The 20012-nt window shown below is 33.2% G+C and overlaps 1 protein-coding gene and 1 long non-coding RNA gene across 2 annotated transcripts in view; one reads left to right on the top strand and one right to left on the bottom strand.

Moving 5' to 3' along the window:
* Positions 1 to 437: 437 nt before the first annotated feature.
* On the bottom strand, positions 438 to 9765 carry wdr45 (WD repeat domain 45). Its single transcript, XM_067399052.1, has 11 exons — positions 9589 to 9765; positions 9335 to 9453; positions 6601 to 6675; positions 6414 to 6518; positions 5931 to 6036; positions 5739 to 5833; positions 5563 to 5642; positions 4758 to 4966; positions 1631 to 1732; positions 1343 to 1488; positions 438 to 1255 (listed from the first exon to the last, which is right to left on the bottom strand). The coding sequence occupies exons 2-11, from the start codon at positions 9381 to 9383 to the stop codon at positions 1146 to 1148; spliced, it is 1077 nt and encodes a 358-aa protein (XP_067255153.1). The 5' UTR covers positions 9384 to 9453; positions 9589 to 9765; the 3' UTR covers positions 438 to 1145.
* The window catches only part of LOC137029448 (uncharacterized), a 40079-nt gene continuing 29480 nt past the window's right edge, over positions 9414 to 20012 (top strand). The window contains exon 1 of the long non-coding RNA XR_010896294.1: positions 9414 to 9532. This is a non-coding gene — a long non-coding RNA (uncharacterized lncRNA). The remainder of the gene's footprint in view (positions 9533 to 20012) is intronic.

Genomic DNA, 20012 nt, shown 5'->3' with positions numbered 1-20012 from the left:
TCTCTGTGCCATGATGTTTATATCTCATATAAACTTATCTATCATTTTGAAAGTTTATAATGCACTGAAAACTCTATCTATCCTATGTTTTATCTTTTTCTCGCATTCATACTGTCCATTAACACACTCATAATTTGCCTGGCAGAACTGTTCACTTATAGTATATTTATTTAACTTAGATGTTGATTTATTTCACTATTTAATGTATAAGAACTTCTCTAGGGTCAGTAACGTTTTAAAAAAAGAAAAGAAATGGATACTTTTATTCAGCAAGGATGCATTAAAATGAACAAAGGTGACAGTAAAGACATTTATAACATTACATTACAAATGATTTCTATTTCAAATAAATGCTTTTGAAGTTTATATTTATAAAAGAATCCTGAAGAAAATGGTTTCCACAAAATATTAAGCAGCACAACAGTTTTCAACAATGATGAAAATAATTAATGTTTATTGAGCAGCAAATCAGCATATCAGAATGATTTCTGAAGGATCATGTGACACTGAAGACTGGAGTAATGATGCTGAAAATTCAGCTTTGATCACAGGAATAAATTATATTTTAAAATATATTCAAATACAAAATTTTTGACAATATTACTGTTTTTATTGTATTATCCAATATTTGCGGCCTTGTTGAGCATAAGAGAACCAAAACTTTTGAACTGTAGTATATGCAATGAAAACGAATATTTTGTCTTTATGTAACAGTGTAAAATGCGTTGATTTGATCATAAAGATCATATTAGAAGTTGTACTATTTATTACATAAAAACAGATTCAGTCCCAAATGGCTGTTTTAATCTTATAAATAAAGTTCCTTAAAGTGTAAAGGACCTTATTCCTCAAGAGTAACAGCTCAACAACAGGACAAACAATCATGAGAAATCATTCAAAAGTGTTCAAAGGTCGGGCATCTCTGAAGGACAAGCAAATGATCACAGACTTTGAAACTTCTGCTTGTGGAGTGATAAGATCAAAGATTACAAGTCATTTCCTCTCACAGACTGATTTTATATACATTTGATTATACAAGGCAGTAATATAAACTCACAGAAACAAGCAACAGGAAGATTTTAACCATTACAGTTCACTGTTAAAGTGACCACTATTTTACATTAGATAAAACTCAATCTCCAGCCTTAAAAATCATCATCATCGCAAATGTCCAGATACACGTCAAAAGCCTCGCGGTTGCAGTTTCCATCAGGGGTGAAGACGTACTTGTGGAATGTCCCATCAACACATATGGCTTCAAAGAGAGATACATGTGATAAGAAAAACTGACAGATCAATACTGATTCACTCAAAGGTCTTGAAAAAAAAAAAAAACACATACCAATAACAGAGTTGACGTTCTTGGAGGTGTTCTTCCCAAAAGCACAGATGCAAGCGCACTCAGCCGGCACCGTGAAATTAGCCAGAGACCACTGACTGTCCACATACTGCCCGATGACCGGACCCACCTTTCCTACACGTGCCAAACTACAGAAGACGAGAAGCCACGCATAAATGCCAGGGACTACAAGGATATTTCTAACACTGTGAATGTAATATAGACTGACATGAAATGAAAATTGGGTGTTTTAGTAACATGATCAACTAGGAATGTTTGTGAAAATCTTACGCAGAGCGACGGTTCAGTTTGGTGTCTTTCAGAGCAAATATGTGCACAGTTCCCTTGTCGCTTGATGCACACAGAAATGATGAGTCGTGGCTGAAATTAATACTGGAAGACAACAGAATTCAATAAATAATAATTCGTTTAGTACAAACTAAATTAATAAAAAATAAAATAAAATTGTTGTGGCTGAAATTAATACTGGAAGACAACAGAATTCAATAAATAATAATTAATTTAGTATGAAATAAATTATTGAAAAATAAAATAAAACAAAAAATAAAATAGTCGTGGCTGAAATTAATACTGGAAAAACAGAATTCAATAAATAATAACTAATTTAGTATGAACTAAATTATTAAAAAATAAAATAAAATAAAAAATAAAATAGTCGTGGCTGAAATTAATACTGGAAAAACAGAATTCAATAAATAATAACTAATTTAGTATGAACTAAATTATTAAAAAATAAAATAAAATAAAAAATAAAATAGTCGTGGCTGAAATTAATACTGGAAAACAACAGAATTCAATAAATAATGATTAATTTAGTATGAACAAAATTAATAAAAAATTAAAAATAAAATTGTTGTGGCTGAAATTAATACTGGAAAAACAGAATTCAATGAATAATAATTAATTTAGTATGAACTAAATTATTAAAAAATAAAATAAAAAATAAAATTGCTGTGGCTGAAATTAATACTGGAAAAACAGAATTCAATAAATAATGATTAATTTAGTATGAACTAAATTATTAAAAAATAAAATAAAAAATAAAATTGCTGTGGCTGAAATTAATACTGGAAAAACAGAATTCAATAAATAATGATTAATTTAGTATGAACTAAATTATTAAAAAATAAAATAAAACAAAAAATAAAATAGTCGTGGCTGAAATTAATACTGGAAGACAACAGAATTCAATAAATAATAATTAATTTAGTACAAACTAAATTAATAAAAAATAAAATAAAATTGTTGTGGCTGAAATTAATACTGGAAAACAACAGAATTCAATAAATAATAATTAATTTAGTATGAACTAAATTATTAAAAAATAAAATAAAATAAAAAATAAAATAGTCGTGGCTGAAATTAATACTGGAAAAACAGAATTCAATAAATAATAACTACTTTAGTATGAACTAAATTATTAAAAAATAAAATAAAATAAAATAAAAATAGTCGTGGCTGAAATTAATACTGGAAAAACAGAATTCAATAAATAATAATTAATTTAGTACGAACTAAATTATTAAAAAATAAAATTGCTATGGCTGAAATTAATACTGGAAAAACAGAATTCAATAAATAATGATTAATTTAGTATGAACTAAATTATTAAAAAATAAAATAAAAAATAAAATTGCTGTGGCTGAAATTAATACTGGAAAAACAGAATTCAATAAATAATAATTCGTTTAGTACAAACTAAATTAATAAAAAATAAAATAAAATTGTTGTGGCTGAAATTAATACTGGAAAAACAGAATTCAATAAATAATAATTAATTTAGTATGAACTAAATTATTAAAAAATAAAATAAAAAATAAAATTGCTGTGGCTGAAATTAATACTGGAAAAACAGAATTCAATAAATAATAATTAATTTAGTACGAACTAAATTATTAAAAAATAAAATAAAAAATAAAATTGCTGTGGCTGAAATTAATACTGGAAAAACAGAATTCAATAAATAATAATTAATTTAGTCTGAACTAAATTATTAAAAAATAAAATAAAACAAAAAATAAAATAGTCGTGGCTGAAATTAATACTGGAAAAACAGAATTCAATAAATAATAACTACTTTAGTATGAACTAAATTATTAAAAAATAAAATAAAATAAAATAAAAATAGTCGTGGCTGAAATTAATACTGGAAAAACAGAATTCAATAAATAATAATTAATTTAGTACGAACTAAATTATTAAAAAATAAAATTGCTATGGCTGAAATTAATACTGGAAAAACAGAATTCAATAAATAATGATTAATTTAGTATGAACTAAATTATTAAAAAATAAAATAAAAAATAAAATTGCTATGGCTGAAATTAATACTGGAAAAACAGAATTCAATAAATAATGATTAATTTAGTATGAACTAAATTATTAAAAAATAAAATTGCTGTGGCTGAAATGAATACTGGAAAAACAGAATTCAATAAATAATAATTAATTTAGTATGAACTAAATTATTAAAAAATAAAATAAAAAATAAAATAGTCGTGGCTGAAATTAATACTGCAAAACAATAAAATTCAATAAATAATATTTTTTTAATATAAACTAAATGAGCAAATAATTAATTGAATAAAATAAAATAATATAATAACATCATAAAAAAATAAAAAATAATAAAATAATAATAATAATAAAAAAAATAATCAAATCAAATCAAATTTAGTCGTGGCGGAAATTAACACTGGAAAGCAACAGCAATAAATAACAATAAATAATAATTAATTATTTAATATAAACTAAATGAATACAAATATTAATAAAATAAATAGAATAAAATGTAGTCATGGCTGGAATTAATAACAAGAGATAATAACCTGACATTAATAAAAAAATAAAATAATAATAATAAATAAATACTGGAAAACAACAAAATTCAATAAATAATTATTTTAATATAAATTAAATTAATAAAATAATTAATAAAATAAGATATCGTCATGGCTGAAATTGATGTTGGAAAACAACAGAATTCAATAAATAATAATCTGTCATTAATAAAAAAAAAAAAAAATAAAAATAAAAAAAAAAACAGCAATATATATTTTTCATATGAAATGTATTGGCCACTCTGCTGTCTTGATATCTACATTAAAAATGTCATATTAGTCAATCACTAATTATTAATACATTTATAATATTAGTGAAGAGTTGCTTTACTCAAACATAATATTACATGTAAGTTACAATTTTTTTAATAAATAAATATTTTAAATTAAATTAGCTTCATAAAACAATTTTTTTAGATAGTTTGATCAGACATATACATGTTCAGCATACATGAACTCCATTACTGTTTAGAAAGTATCCCAGGATGCTCCTCATGAAGTTGAGAGAATGTCCAGAGTGAGCAAAGCTAGTTAAAGAAGAAGCTCCAATACTATACCAGTAGAGCGTAGCAGGGTCAGTTCCTCTCCGTAGTTCCACTAGCTTGTCTCGTGTCGTAGTGTCAAACAGACGGATCAACGTGCCCTTTCTGGAGGCAGACGCAACCACACTGCCCAGCTGGTTCAGCGCCAGGCAGGCGATTTCACTTTGGTGGGCGTTTATAGTGAAAGGGGCAGAAGATGTGCCAGGTTTTGTGTTGGAAAGTTCCTGTCAAAGAGTCATAAACAAGGTTAAATAATAGTAATAACACTAATAATGTATTAATAAATGACTGCAAGTTTTAAAGGGTGAGTTGTTATTCATGTTATTCTGTCATGTTTTCTCCCTTTCTTCCCAAAACGCGACAAACGCCAGTCTCCTTTTCTGCAGAACGTGATATATCCGCTCTCAACCAATCACAGCGCACCATTCCACCCACTGTAAATATTAAAGGCTTTTTTAAAAGCCGTTTTTAATACCAATGTACTCGGCAAATGTGTTTATTTAACTGTGCGGTGGGCCAGATACTCTTTAATCGGTAAAGACAAATAATTCATAACATTAACAAGATGACCATTTTGGGAGCGACGGTTGAATGTATTTTTAGTAAAATGCCTGAATATAAGATAAATATTGGCAATGTTTAATTTGAAAAATAACTTTTATATTGATGGATTAATTGCATTTTGGGGGAAAAATAATACGTTTTTATAATAACTTTTTAAAATCAAAATGTAGATTTGAATTTTTAATGTTTTTATATCCAAAAGATGCTCATATATATATATATATAGTTTATATATTAAGTTTTACATAAGTCTTACCACTAATTGTAAACTGCCACATTTGTGTCCAGGGAAAACCAGCAATTGTTTTTCCAAACTAGGACAAAGGTCACACAAACCTACAAACCCAAAAATACGTATAAGTAATGCATATGTATTTTATATATATATATATATATACATGTAATGCCTCTCACAAGTGATGCACTCAATACCTTTTGGGTTATCTCGAGTGTCAAACTCAAAAAGCTTGACAGGGTTGTCTGGGAAACTATAAACGTAGATCCTATTTTTCAAGACAATGATGATTCTTCACATACAAAGGACAGGAAATGAGACGTTAAACACAAACAGCATTTGTAATTGAAAAGATGAAGCACTATTGTCTTAATGGCCTTGTATCTTACTTGTCGTGTCTCATACGCACAGCGAGCACTGGTTTGGTGAATGTGAACTCGAGTACTAATTTGTCCTTGGGGTCTCGCACTTCCTGAGCATCATCCCATATTAATACTGCCAAAGATAAGATGAAACATAGGATAAGATTGTGAAACAGTTCATTCCAGCTTCAATAACCTAGATCGAACCATCTAAGAGGGAAGCAGTTTAAAGAGATAGTTCACCCAAAGATAAAAATTGAGTTTGTATAAGTTACGTTTTCTTTTATGAGATATTTTGTAGAATGTTGGTAACCATACAGTTGACGGTAGCCATTGACTTCCATAGTATTTTTTTTTCCTACTATGAAAGTCAATGGCAATCGTCAACTGTCTGGTTACCAACATTCTTCAAAATATCTTCTTTTGTGTTCAACTTGAGGGTGAGTAAATAATGATCCCTTTAAGTGTAGTTTAACCAAGTATTAAAGTGCAATTTATACTCTTGGTTACCTGAGATTTCAGAGAATTTAGGGTTGACGCCGCCTCCCACTACAGCCAAGAGGTTTGATCGATGAAGCATTGAACACAGGGCGATGCTGCCCACCTGCTCGTGGTCTATAACCAATCAAATCACAGACAATTAATAGATAACTCTCTACAAATAGGTTTTATTTAAAAAGAAAAAAATATATTTTACCTAAATGACCTTTTTCCATTAAAGGTTCCACATTATAAATGCGGACACCTGTTTCCATGGCACAGCAGAAACAACCTACATAACATGGAAATCAGTACATGAAGAGTACACATCATGAGTATATCATCAATAATATTTTTGCTGATATTTTGCAATTTTTTAAGATTATTGGCTTTATTTCCATTTTAGTCAGTTTAAAAATCTACCATGTCAATAAATAATGCACTTTTTTTTCAAAAAATGTTGTGAACTTTTTCTCACCATTGCAAATTTATATCCCACAATTCTGACTATTTCTTGCAATTGCAAGTTTATATCCCACAATTCTGACTTTTTTCTCGCAATTCTGACTATTTTTCTCACAATTGCAAGTTTATATCCCACAATTCTGACTTTTTTCTCGCAATTCTGACTATTTTTCCCACAATTGCAAGTTTATATCCCACAATTCTGACTTTTTTTTGCAATTCTGACTATTTTTCCCACAATTGCAAGTTTATATCCCACAATTCTGACTATTTCTTGCAATTGCAAGTTTATATCCCACAATTCTGACTTTTTTCTCACAATTGCAAGTTTATATCCCACAATTCTGACTTTTTTCTCACAATTGCAAGTTTATATCCCACAATTCTGACTTTTTTTTGCAATTCTGACTATTTTTCCCACAATTGCAAGTTTATATCCCACAATTCTGACTTTTTTTTTTGCAATTCTGACTATTTTTCCCACAATTGCAAGTTTATATCCCACAATTCTGACTATTTCTTGCAATTGCAAGTTTATATCCCACAATTCTGACTTTTTTCTCACAATTGCAAGTTTATATCCCACAATTCTGACTTTTTTTTGCAAATCTGACTATTTTTCCCACAATTGCAAGTTTATATCCCACAATTCTGACTTTTTTTTTGCAATTCTGACTATTTTTCCCACAATTGCAAGTTTATATCCCACAATTATGACTTTTTTTTTTGCAATTCTGACTATTTTATCCCACAATTCTGACCTCACAATTGCAAGTTTATATCCCACAATTATGACTTTTTTTTTTGCAATTCTGACTATTTTTCCCACAATTGCAAGTTTATATCCCACAATTCTGACTATTTCTTGCAATTGCAAGTTTATATCCCACAATTCTGACTTTTTTCTCACAATTGCAAGTTTATATCCCACAATTCTGACTTTTTTTTGCAATTCTGACTATTTTTCCCACAATTGCAAGTTTATATCCCACAATTCTGACTTTTTTTTTTGCAATTCTGACTATTTTTCTCACAATTGCAAGTTTATATCCCACAATTCTGACTTTTTTTTTGCAATTCTGACTATTTTTCCCACAATTGCAAGTTTATATCCCACAATTCTGACTATTTCTTGCAATTGCAAGTTTATATCCCACAATTCTGACTTTTTTCTCACAATTGCAAGTTTATATCCCACAATTCTGACTTTTTTCTCACAATTGCAAGTTTATATCCCACAATTCTGACTTTTTTCTCACAATTGCAAGTTTATATCCCACAATTCTGACTTTTTTCCCACAATTGCAAGTTTATATCCCACAATTCTGACTATTTCTTGCAATTGCAAGTTTATATCCCACAATTCTGACTATTTTTCCCACAATTGCAAGTTTATATCCCACAATTCTGACTTTTTTTTGCAATTCTGACTATTTTTCCCACAATTGCAAGTTTATATCCCACAATTCTGACTTTTTTTTTTGCAATTCTGACTATTTTTCCCACAATTGCAAGTTTATATCCCACAATTCAGACTTTTTTTTTGCAATTCTGACTATTTTTCCCACAATTGCAAGTTTATATCCCACAATTCTGACTATTTCTTGCAATTGCAAGTTTATATCTCACAATTCTGACTTTTTTCTTGCAATTCTGCCTAATATTCTCACAATTGCGAGTTTATATCCCACAATTCTGACTATTTCTTGTAGTTCTGAACTTGGTTAAAGTTGGTTTTATATTCGCACATTCGGACTTCTGATAAATTCAGACTTTCCAATAAATGTGCAATAAATTAATGTTTGCGAATTTTAAGCAGCGACATGATATTGACAACCAATGATTGTCAAATTACAACATTTTTCACAGTCGATCAAAATAGGCAAGTATTGTTTTAATGGCATATTTACTTGTGAATGTCCAATGTAGTGTGATTAACAAGGCTATTGAATACGGATGTCCGAATGTGCGAATATGAAACCAACTTTACCCAGCCAAGTCAATTCTGACTATTTTTCTCACAATTGCGAGTTTGTATCTCACAATTCTGACTTTTCCCTCGCAGTTGTGAGTTTATATCCCACAGTTCTGACTTTTTTCTCGCAATTCAGACATTTTTCCTTGCAATTCTGACTTTTTTCTCACAATTGCAAGTTTATATCACGCAATTCTGAGATAAAAAAGTCGCAATTACCATTTTTTTTTTAAATATTTTATTTAGTGGCGGAAACAAGCTTCCATATATGTGTTCGTTTGATTTGACAATTTTGTAGGTCTCATTCACTATCATGAAATTGTATTATAAAAATATTGGTATTAAATAGGCCACTCTGCTCTCTAGATATATTAAAAATTTTCAATCACTACTTATATGTGAATGAACACCTTTAGGAAAGGGTTACTCTAAAACACAATATTATAGTTTTCTTAGATAGAAATAAAAAGATAGCAGGATGACTTTGAAAGGAAATGTATTTCAGACTCACTCTGGTCCTGGTTGAACTGAAGGCTGTTGACTCCTCTCTGCTGGGCCATGATGTCAGAGAAGAGTTCACCGCTGGTTTTCTGATATCTTCAGCAGTTATATGGTCTAGATCTGACCATCCTGGATGAGCAGAAGACAGCGGTTTAACATGTTAAAGCTGCAATCACAACATGACTACAAGCTCAGAAAGTCAGCACAGGTAAGTAAACAACTTCCTTTTATAATATAATCAGGTTGTCATGACATCTCACTCACCATTTAATATTTAAAAGACCCAACGAGACGATATACAGATAAATCAAAATGAGTTTATAACGCTTAATGAAAATTTGATATCGCACATTAGGCAATAACTGCACAGCTGCCAGACGCTGTTGTTGTTATTGTCGCTGCTCTCTTCCTGTGGGATGATACGTGGCTGTTAACGGAGCATCACTGCCCCTATCTGGACTGGAGGACAGCGCAAGTGGCGTACGGGAGAGACCCTAATGGGCGGAGCTTAGCTTAGAGGCCCAGAAGTCAGCTCTAATTTTTCACGTGGTACCTGTAAGCTTTCTCCGCGCTGGCCAGAACGGACCAATCACAGTCGTTTGTGGTTACTGGATAATGCAGTTCGTTTCATTCATGCAGTTGAATACTATGGATTGCTTTAACAATTATTATTTTTTTAAATATGTATTTATTTTTAACTGTCCATATTGCAATTACGGTTAAACATGACAAAAAAAGACACAAATATTAAAAAGATCCTCATAATAATAAATAATAAATGAATAACGATAACAATAGATATATAATTAAATAAATAAATCGCCTGCCATTATAATATTCAATATCCCAAAGTTATTTATTTACAAATGTGAACTGTCTAAAAAGCACTAATGTCATGTAATTCACTTTTCTGTCCAACAGATGTCAGCAAGTAACTAAAGACTGTCTCTTCAATAAAACGCTCATTCGTTTAATTAATGAAATGATACAAAGGTAATGATGGCCTTTACGATGTCTACCTATTTGCATGAGGGTCCACCACCATCTCAACCGTGTCTTAAAATGACTATATTTAACAAAAAGCTATGGACAACACAGGACAGTCTGTCTCCCTAGTGACTCTGTTTCTCATTTATACAATTAAAATGTCTGCATAGGTCATAAAACAGGTCCCTGAGCTATTTGTCAGCCAGACACACATTTTAAAGAATGCAGCTCACATTTATAGGATTTCAAAAGTATATAGCTTTTCTTGGTTGTATTTGGTGCAGCTGTGAATGGTAAAATCTTTTGTCTTACATACACTTTTATTGGGTGAGTTGCTTCACATTGTCAGACTGATAAATGCTTGCACAGAAAGGAAGATGAATTACAAAACAGGATGAGGTATTCCAAGCATGTGAATGAAAGTGATGTGACGTACTATAAGATATGACAGGTGCTACATGATGCATTTAAAGTTAAACAGCGGTTGACCTCAAGAAAAGGGCACTAAATCCCTTAAAAAGTAAGTTCATGATGTTTATATGTGGGCGATTTTTAATAATGGTGCATGGGCATATGAAAACAAGTTAGGCTTAACCCTATAAAGACTGCATCATATTTGATACCCAAATTTATACGGCCTCTAAATTATCAACATGATCAACTAAAAAACCTGTTATACACAATATACTACATGCCTTCTGTCGTCTGAAATCATTTTTAAAGAAGTAAAAGACCTTTTAATTCTTCAGGTCGTTTTGCCGTGAAATATGCTGATTTATATAAAGTAAACGTAAGATTAACTTTTATGTTGTTAGTTATATTTCAAGATGAACACTTAATGTACTGAAACAGCTTAGATTTACTTTATTCATGCATTATATTTGACAAAAATCATGTTAAAATGTGAGTATCAAATATGATACACCACACACACACACAGATTTGAACATTAAACTAAGCATTTAAATTTAATCTTACTAAGAAATTAGAAGACATAGAGTGGCAACTATATTTATATATAATCAAGGTTAGATAAACTATTCCATTAAATACAAAACAGATTTTTCTGACTATTATTTCAGGCTTTACAGGGTTAAGAAGAAGTATGGTTATGCCACACTGGTTCTGAATTTAAGAACACCAACAGGGTAACACCGATTTGGCATCCTGGGACTCAAACAAATCTTCCCAACACTTTAACCTTTATGCCTAGAACATGAAAGTCAAATGGCATATGACCTGTGGTTTCGCTGTCGGTTAAGTGAATCTGAAGAAGAATTTGATTCCATTGATTCGGCGTTGAAAATGAACCCATTGTTCCCATCCGCTGGATCACAAGTGTTTGTATCAAGCTTAATGGGCAACTAATAACTCTGATGTTATCTCAACCCCTCCAGATCATTTTCTTGGTGGGTCACATCATATGAGTCTAAGATTACTAATTTTGAACAAACAGCCATTCTTCTGCTTCTCTTCACAAGTTTCAACTCACCTTTGTTTCAGTTCTCAGTCCAGCTGCCATATTTATTTTATTAACTGAGAACAGAAGAGGTTTTGTGAAGAAGCTTGATGTTATTTTGAGAAATTGAAATTGAGAGAGTTCACTTAAAGTCAGCATTACATAATTTATGCATGTTGGATATAAGATTCAAAACATTTTAAATGTAACAAAACAAATTCTGAATGTGAAAAGTGTTTTTTTTTTTTTTTTTTTTGCAGTTATAATGTGCAATTTAATACAAGTTACATCAAAACTGATTGACACCACATGCATTTTTCTGTTATCTTTTCAAATTCCAAGTATTTAAACTTACTGTAAAATGGGTTAATAATGCAATATGCTTTAGGGTTAAAGTTAGAGACATCAGTCATTCCAAGGCTTTAACCACATATTTACTGTAGGATTGGGGTAATATTTTAGGAATTGGCCAATGGAAACCCATATTTGTTGATACATCCCCTTACGATAGTCCCCCTATGTGTAGTTTGAAAATCTGATCCTTATAGAAGCCATTTCTTCTATAAGTAGGAAAAAAAATCATGCTGTCATAATTAAATAAAAAAGTCAAAATTATGACAATAAATCGTAGTCGTAATTAATTATCATAATTCTTTTTGCCAGAATTATGAAATTTGAAATTATGCAATAAAGTCAAAATTGTGATATTAAGTCATAATTATGATATAGTAAGTTATAATTATGAGATTAAAATAAAAATAAAAGTCGAAATTATGACATGCCATTTATGACTTTTTAATTTATAATTTCAGAATTATGTATTACATGTACAAGGAATTTGTCTTGGTGTACTGGTGTTTAGAAATAGTAAAAACAAGGAATAAAATAACATTAGTAATATTAATACAATCCCAATTACAGAAATGTTGGGACATTGTTAAATTTGAATAAAATTAAAACTAAAAGACTTTCAAATCACATGAGCCAATATTTTATTCACAATAGAACATAGGTAACATAACAAATGTTTAAACTGAGAAATTTTACACTTATCCACTAAATGAGCTCATTTAAAATTTGATGCTTGCTACAGGTCTCAAAAAGGTTGGCACAGGGGCAACAAATGGCTGAAAAGCAAGAAATTTTGAAAAGATTCAGCTGGGAGAACATCTAGTAACTAATTAAGTTAATTGGAGACTAATTAAGTTAAAAGTCGAAGACCTTTATTGGATGTTCGTGGTTTTCAGGCCCTCAGACACTGCGTCACTCATCGGCATGATTGTGTCAATGACATTACCAAATGGGCCAAGGAATACTTCCAGAAACCACTGTCGGTAAACACAATCCACCATGCCATCTGCAGATGCCAACTAAAGCTCTATCATGCAAAAATGAAGCCATATGTGAACATGATCCAGAAGCGCCATCGTGTCCTGTGGGCCAAGGCTCATTTAAAATGGACTGTTTCAAAGTGGAAAAGTGTTCTATGGTCAGACGAGTCCAACTTGCATGTTTTGGAAGGCACTATGAATACTGAAACTGTATATAAAGGTTTCCAGATGATGTCTATTTCAGGGAAGGCCTTGTGTTTCAGCAGGACAATGCAAAACCACATAACTGCAGCTATTACAACAGCATGGCTTCGTCGTAGAAGAGTCCGGGTGCTGAATTGGCCTGCCTGCAGACCAGATCTTTCACCTATAGAGAACATTTGGCGAATCATTAAATGAAAAATATGTCAAAGACAACCACAAACTCTTCAGCAGCTGGAAACCTATATCAAGCAAGAATGGGACCAAATTCCAACACCAAAATTCCAGAAACTCATAACCTTGATGCCCAGACGTCTTTAAACTGTTTTGAAAAGAAGAGGAGATGCTACACCATGGTAAACATGCCCCTGTCCCAACTATTTTGAGTCCTGTAGCAGGCATCAAATTTGAAATGAGCTCATTTTGTGCTGAGAAATTTTACAATTTTATGTTTACATTTTGTTATGTTATCTATGTTCTATTATGAATAAAATATTGGCTCATGTGATCTGAAAGTGTAACGAGACGGGACTCCATTTGCAAGCTTTATTATAAAAGAGCGTGGTCATACAGGCAGGGGCAAAGCAGGGGCAAACAGGAACAGCAAGGGCTAGGCAGAATCGTGGATACAGGCAGTAGTCAGGACAGGCAGATATCACTCACAGGTCATGAAACAATACACAGTCCAAAGGCAGGCAGCAGAGGGTCGTACACGAAAGGCAAACAGGATCAGAAACAGGCAGGCAATCAATACAGGAAAACGCTCGGAATTGAACAAGGGTGAATCAAGACTTCGCAAAGAGGTGGTGTGTGAGTGAGTCTTAAATAGTCCAGATAATGTGCGAAGCTGTATGTGGCAACGGGTGATTGGTGTGGAGTGAGCATGTGACTGGCAGGGAGGATTATGGGAAGTGTAGTCCGGAACTGACAGGATTCGTGACAGAAAGTCTTTTAGTTTTCATTTTATTCAAATTTAAAAAACGTCCCAACAATTCGGGTTGTAGATAGGAAAGTGAAAGAGAAAGTAAAGGCATAAAGAAACTATAAAGAACTGAAAAAACATAAACAGGAAGAACAATAAAATAGACACATTAATGTACATTACTGCAGAATGTGCAAAAGTAGGTTGTGTGCATTAGTTGTGTGCATTAATGAAACTAAGTTTTTTTTTTTTTTTAATGTAATGTGTAATCCATGGAGGCACATAAAAGAACATGGTGGGTCTTGAGTATTGCTGATTAGGAAAGTTGCAAATGGAAAGAAACCATTTTTGTGGCATGAGGTTTTAGTCTTGATGGGCCGCAGCCTCCTGCCAGAGGGGAGTGCCTAAAAGAGTTCATGCCCAGGGTGAGAGGGGTTGGCCACAATCTTTACTGCCCACTTCAGAGTCAGATTTGCAGTTTGAACTCTCTTCAGACCTTTTTGATTATTCATATCATAATTGCAAAAGCATGATTTTTTTTTCTGATATGGCAGAAATTGACTTCCATTTGTTCCTTTTTAAAAATTTAACAACAAAAAATAATTGATTTAACATTTTCATCAAGATTTCTAGCACAAATGACATTCAAACTGAAGTTGTGATGAATGAGAAGAGGCGCTGTAAAGATACTTTGTGTTGTTGCTCTTTAATAATTAAGCAAAGTTAACAAACAACTTCCTGACAGTCATGCTTGATTTACACACAGTAGTTCCGTCTCAATTCAGAGGCTGCATCCTCTGAATGTCACATTTGAAGGCTGTTTGCATCACTGCAGAGCAACAAAGTTTATCTCAATTCAAAGGCTCCTTCAAATGCAGCCTCCAAATGCATCCTTTGTTTCCCATGCAATGAAGGATACAACAGATGTATCCTTCACAACCTTGCCTACCACAGAATTAATTGCGCTTTGGCGAGGACAGGATTTTGTTTGAGAGAAATTGTAGAATTACACTTTTAAACGTCAGTATTGGGTTTCAGCTTACTCAAATATCTAATGATACAAATGTAAAAATAAAAATAAAACTTTGTTTAATGTAACTTTCCAAAAAGTCCAGTACAAACGTTACTGCAACCAAAGTCTTTATTTGCTGCCACTCATCAATGGAAGCTGTCACAGTTGCTAGGCGACAAGAACAAGTAGGCTAGGCCATCCCTTTTTACAACGCCCAGTCTGACCTTTGCAGCCTTCGAAGGATGCAGCCTCTGAATTGAGATGCAGCTAGTCTGTCAGTGTTTTAATTAGCATTCTGATACACTTCTGCAGAGTAAACTACTCGAATTATAGAGTGAAGTTCATGACACAAGTGGGTTTAGAAGCATCTGCTCTTTACAAACCCTCTCAAAATACAGGAGCAAGTTTATTCTGCGCTGCAACAAATGATCACATTTATTTCCATTACGCTTTTCTGTCTGCTTTGATTGTCGTTTGTCCTGTCTAGACTGATTTCTGGATGAATCCCAGAGTGGAATAGACAAACAGAGATGTTGCCAGAAGCAGCTATTGCACTGATAATGCTAATGTGCTTCTATATAGAGTCAGAAGAGACAAGAGGAAATCTGGCCAGCCATAAACTTAAACAAATCTCCCAGATTTGTTTGAAATCACAGTAATTTTCCCCTTGTGTTTATATCATTTTTAACATTAAAAGACACTGAAAACTGTGATTTAATTGCAACCACAGGCTCATTTCTATTACCAACTGCTGAGAGATAAACAAAACTGACTTTAGTGCACTTATTCCCTTCACAAAACATTCACATCATATTAGAGTGCAAATAAGAATGAATGCCTATCAAATCCGGGCTGTTTTAAATTTTATGAATAAACCTAAACATGAAGTGATAAATTTAGCTAGATGCTAACATATATTCGCCTTATTTTCAACTTAAAAGTGGGCGGGGCCATTGTGACTTTAACGTGTCGAGGCTTCTGGTTTCATCGGCTTTCAGTTATTTTAGCTGTACAAAAACTGTCTGGATAAGTTCAAATGGTTTATTAGCATACTGTCATACTTCATACTCAAAATTATTGTTTGAAGTAGCATATATTAACCTACAACTTTTGCTATTTCTGCAGTATACAATATGTGGGCTGTACTATGCAAATTATCTATGCATAAATTACCTGTTGCTGGATTCTTTATGTCATGATGCTTTGTATTCATCCAGATTTTCCATTTCCAATGTGAAATAATGTTTTTGTTCATACATTTTCACACAAAACTGAACTGTACTGTAACAACAGAAATATTATCATGTCATCAGATTATGGTGGGTAGCAGCTGTTTTGCATTCAGATTCATGCAGCAGGAAAAATCTGCCACAAAAATTGTAAACAAGTTAATTAAAACAAATGAAGCAGTGTGTGGTTCGAAATAAAAGGTGGTTTATAACAGAACCTCGTGCACAATGGTCCATAAATATGTGCTTCATCAAACATTACACTCCGACTGAAAGAAGCTACTTAAGATCACTCGACTCCACAGGGATTCGCTTGCACAGCTTTAAGTTTAAAGAGACAGGCCTAGAGCAATTATCCAGAGTGATCATGGAAAGAACACTGTGGGTCAGAGTCCTGCTGTGTTATCAAAAAAGAGACTGAAAATCTCTGGGAATTACCATAAATAGAAATAAAGTTTCTGGAGCCAGACTATTTTGTATTTCACACACACACACCACATTGAAGAACCCTATGTTAAAGGGGACTTATTATGCCTTTTTACATTTTTTTAAACTTTATTTAGTGTGTAATTTTGCTTGTTGAACATGAAAAAGATCTACAAAATCACAAAGCATGAAGTCCCTCCAAAAGGAGTTATTCTCTATATCAGTACACACTGTTTCTGAACTCCCTGAAATGCTTCAATTGTTGTCTTGAGTTTACGGGAACAAACATGTCACAATATTCCTCATTTAAATAATTCCTGCCCAAGGCATACAAAAAATAAAGGCCTGTTATGGTAAGGGGCGTGACATTTCTCAAGCACCAAGCATAATATCAGATTATTGCTGTAAACAATGAACATGTTCTCCATTGTTTTGCTTTATTTGTTTCATTCAATGGCAAGGTCACTCCGGGGTTCCCCCGACTACTAGAACATGTGTAACCGGTCCGACTCGACCCGGCATGGGAGGCAGGCACACTAACAAGGATGCTAAAGACTGCAGTCTCTAGTGTCAGCCACTAGCGCGCCTCTTGAGGCCAGGGGAGTGAGGTTTACATTCTCAGCACTTATAGATGCTGGTCATATAATTAGAATATCATCAAAAAGTAGATTTATTTCACTAATTCCATTCAAAAAGTGAAACTTGTATATTATATTCATTCATTACACACAGACTGATATATTTAAATGTTTATTTCTTTTAATTTTGATGATTATAACTCACAACTAAGGAAAATCCCAAATTCAGTATCTCAGAAAATTAGAATATTACTTAAGACCAATACAAAGAAAGGATTTTTAGAAATCTTGGCCAACTGAAAAGTATGAACATGAAAAGTATGAGCATGTACAGCACTCAATACTTAGTTGGGGCTCCTTTTGCCTGAATAACTGCAGCAATGTGGCGTGGCATGGAGTCGATCAGTCTGTGGCACTGCTCAGGTGTTATGAGAGCCCAGGTTGCTCTGATAGTGGCCTTCAGCTCTTCTGCATTGTTGGGTCACATCTTCCTCTTCACATTACCCCATAGATTTCTGTTGGAAAATGAAATCTGCATCTCCATGAAGTTGGTCAGCAGCAGGAAGCATGAAGTGCTCGAAAACTTCCTGGTATACAGCTGCGTTGACCTTGGACCTCAGAAAACACAGTGGACCGACACCAGCAGATGACATGGCACCCCAAACCATCACTGACTGTGGAAACTTTACACTGGACCTCAAGCAACATGGATTGTGTGCCTCTCCTCTCTTCCTCCAGACTCTGGGACCCTGATTTCCAAAGGAAATGCAAAATTTACTTTCATCAGAGAACATAACTTTGGACTCAGCAGCAGTCCAGTCCTTTTTGTCTTTAGACGCTTCTGACGCTCTCTGTTGTTCAAGAGTGGCTTGACACTAGGAATGCGACAGCTGAAACCCATGTCTTGCGTACGTCTGTGCGTGGTGGTTCTTGAAGCACTGACTCCAGCTGCAGTCCACTCTTTGTGAATCTCCTCCACATTTTTGAATGGGTTTTGTTTCACAATCCTCTCCAGGGTGCGGTTATCCCTATTGCTTGTACACTTTTTTCTACCACATCTTTTCCTTCCCTTCACCCCTCTATAATGTGCTTGGACACAGAGCTCTGTGAACAGCCAGCCTCTTTTGCAATGACCTTTTGTGTCTTGCCCTCCTTGTGCAAGGTGTCAATGGTCTTCTTTTGGACAAGTGTCAAGTCAGCAGTCTTCCCCATGATTGTGTAGCCTACAGAACTAGACTGAAAGACCATTTAAAGGCCTTTGCAGGTGTTTTGAGTTGATTAGAGTGTGGCACCATGTGTCTTCAATATTGAACCTTTTCACAATTTTCTGAAATACTGAATTTGGGACTTTCCTTAGTTGTCAGTTATAATCATCAAAATTAAAAGAAATAAACATTTGAAATATATCAGTCTGTGTGTAATGAATGAATATAATATACAAGTTTCACTTTTTGAATGGAATTAATGAAATAAATCAACTTTTTGATGATATTCTAATTATATGACCAGCACCTGTACTAGCTTGCCTCTGTTACACTCACCCCCCTAAACCTCACTCCCATCTGGGTCACGGCTCCAAATGTAACAGGTCCTACTCAACCGGCTCCAAGCGGGACTCGAACTGGCGTCTCTGACATGGGGGGCAGGCACGCTAACAAGGACACCAAAGTTGCTAACGTGCCTCCTGAGGCCAGGGGAGTGAGGTTTACATTCACAGCTCTTACTAGCTTGCCTCCGTTACACTCACCCCCCTAAATCTCAATCCCATCTAGGTTACGGCACCATATGTCACCACTCTTCAAAAACAGCGCTTTAATTCTCTTGACAAACTAAAAGACAAAGAATGGATTTTGTATATTTGAAAAGAAAGATATAGAATGTACTGCATGTTGATTGTATTTTGCTAAAGACGTTAAGAAGAAGTCTATGTAAGTCCACATCATTTAAAAAAAAACCCTATGTTTTCAAGCATGAAAACCTAGACCCCAAAAACATACAGTATAACATATTCTTGAGTACACTAACATGCATATGACCTCACCGCAAACAGATATGGATTAAACATCTCCGATTTTGATTTCAAGGGTCTTAAATACACAAAAATGTGAAGGTTTCTTATAAACACATTGTGAAAATCAATTGTTTCCTTTTGAAATGACTAATTACTGCAGACAGGATTGGAAATGCAATGCTAATCAGTTTGTTGGGAATGGATCCAGCCCTGAGGGACGCCATGGCTCGCTCACTCTGCTGAGAGGAGAATAATGTTTGGTATAATGCTGTTTGCATGGGTGCCTGAGAAAAACATCTTTGCTTGTTAATAATTTGATTCCAGGGAAAGTAAACCTTCACCAAACAATAACACTCACAAATTATTCATTTACTTGACTGAGAGTGTAAAGCACAGTTCAGCATAAATATTGATGATGTGCCCTGGTGAGGTGCTTGTTTCCTCTTGTGGATGGTTGTATTTACAATAAACTCATAATTAGTAACATAAAGGCCTAGAGCCTTTTAAAGACTGTAAGATGACAGATTGTTTG

Source organism: Chanodichthys erythropterus, chromosome 10, assembly GCF_024489055.1.
Source record: "Chanodichthys erythropterus isolate Z2021 chromosome 10, ASM2448905v1, whole genome shotgun sequence".
Classification (NCBI taxonomy): Eukaryota; Metazoa; Chordata; class Actinopteri; order Cypriniformes; family Xenocyprididae; genus Chanodichthys; species Chanodichthys erythropterus.
Note: the sequence above shows the minus strand (reverse complement) of the source record. Positions and strands in the feature narration are given on the sequence as shown.

Excerpts from the sequence above, each read along its gene's own strand:
- wdr45 (XM_067399052.1), bottom strand. The coding sequence starts at position 9,383 with ATGGCCCAGCAGAGAGGAGTCAACAGCCTTCAGTTCAACCAGGACCAG. Across the intron at positions 6,676-9,334 it reads TCAGTTCAACCAGGACCAGA|GTTGTTTCTGCTGTGCCATG; the intron begins GTGAGTCTGAAA and ends CATGTTATGTAG. Across the intron at positions 5,834-5,930 it reads GTGCGTATGAGACACGACAA|AATCATCATTGTCTTGAAAA; the intron begins GTAAGATACAAG and ends TTGTATGTGAAG.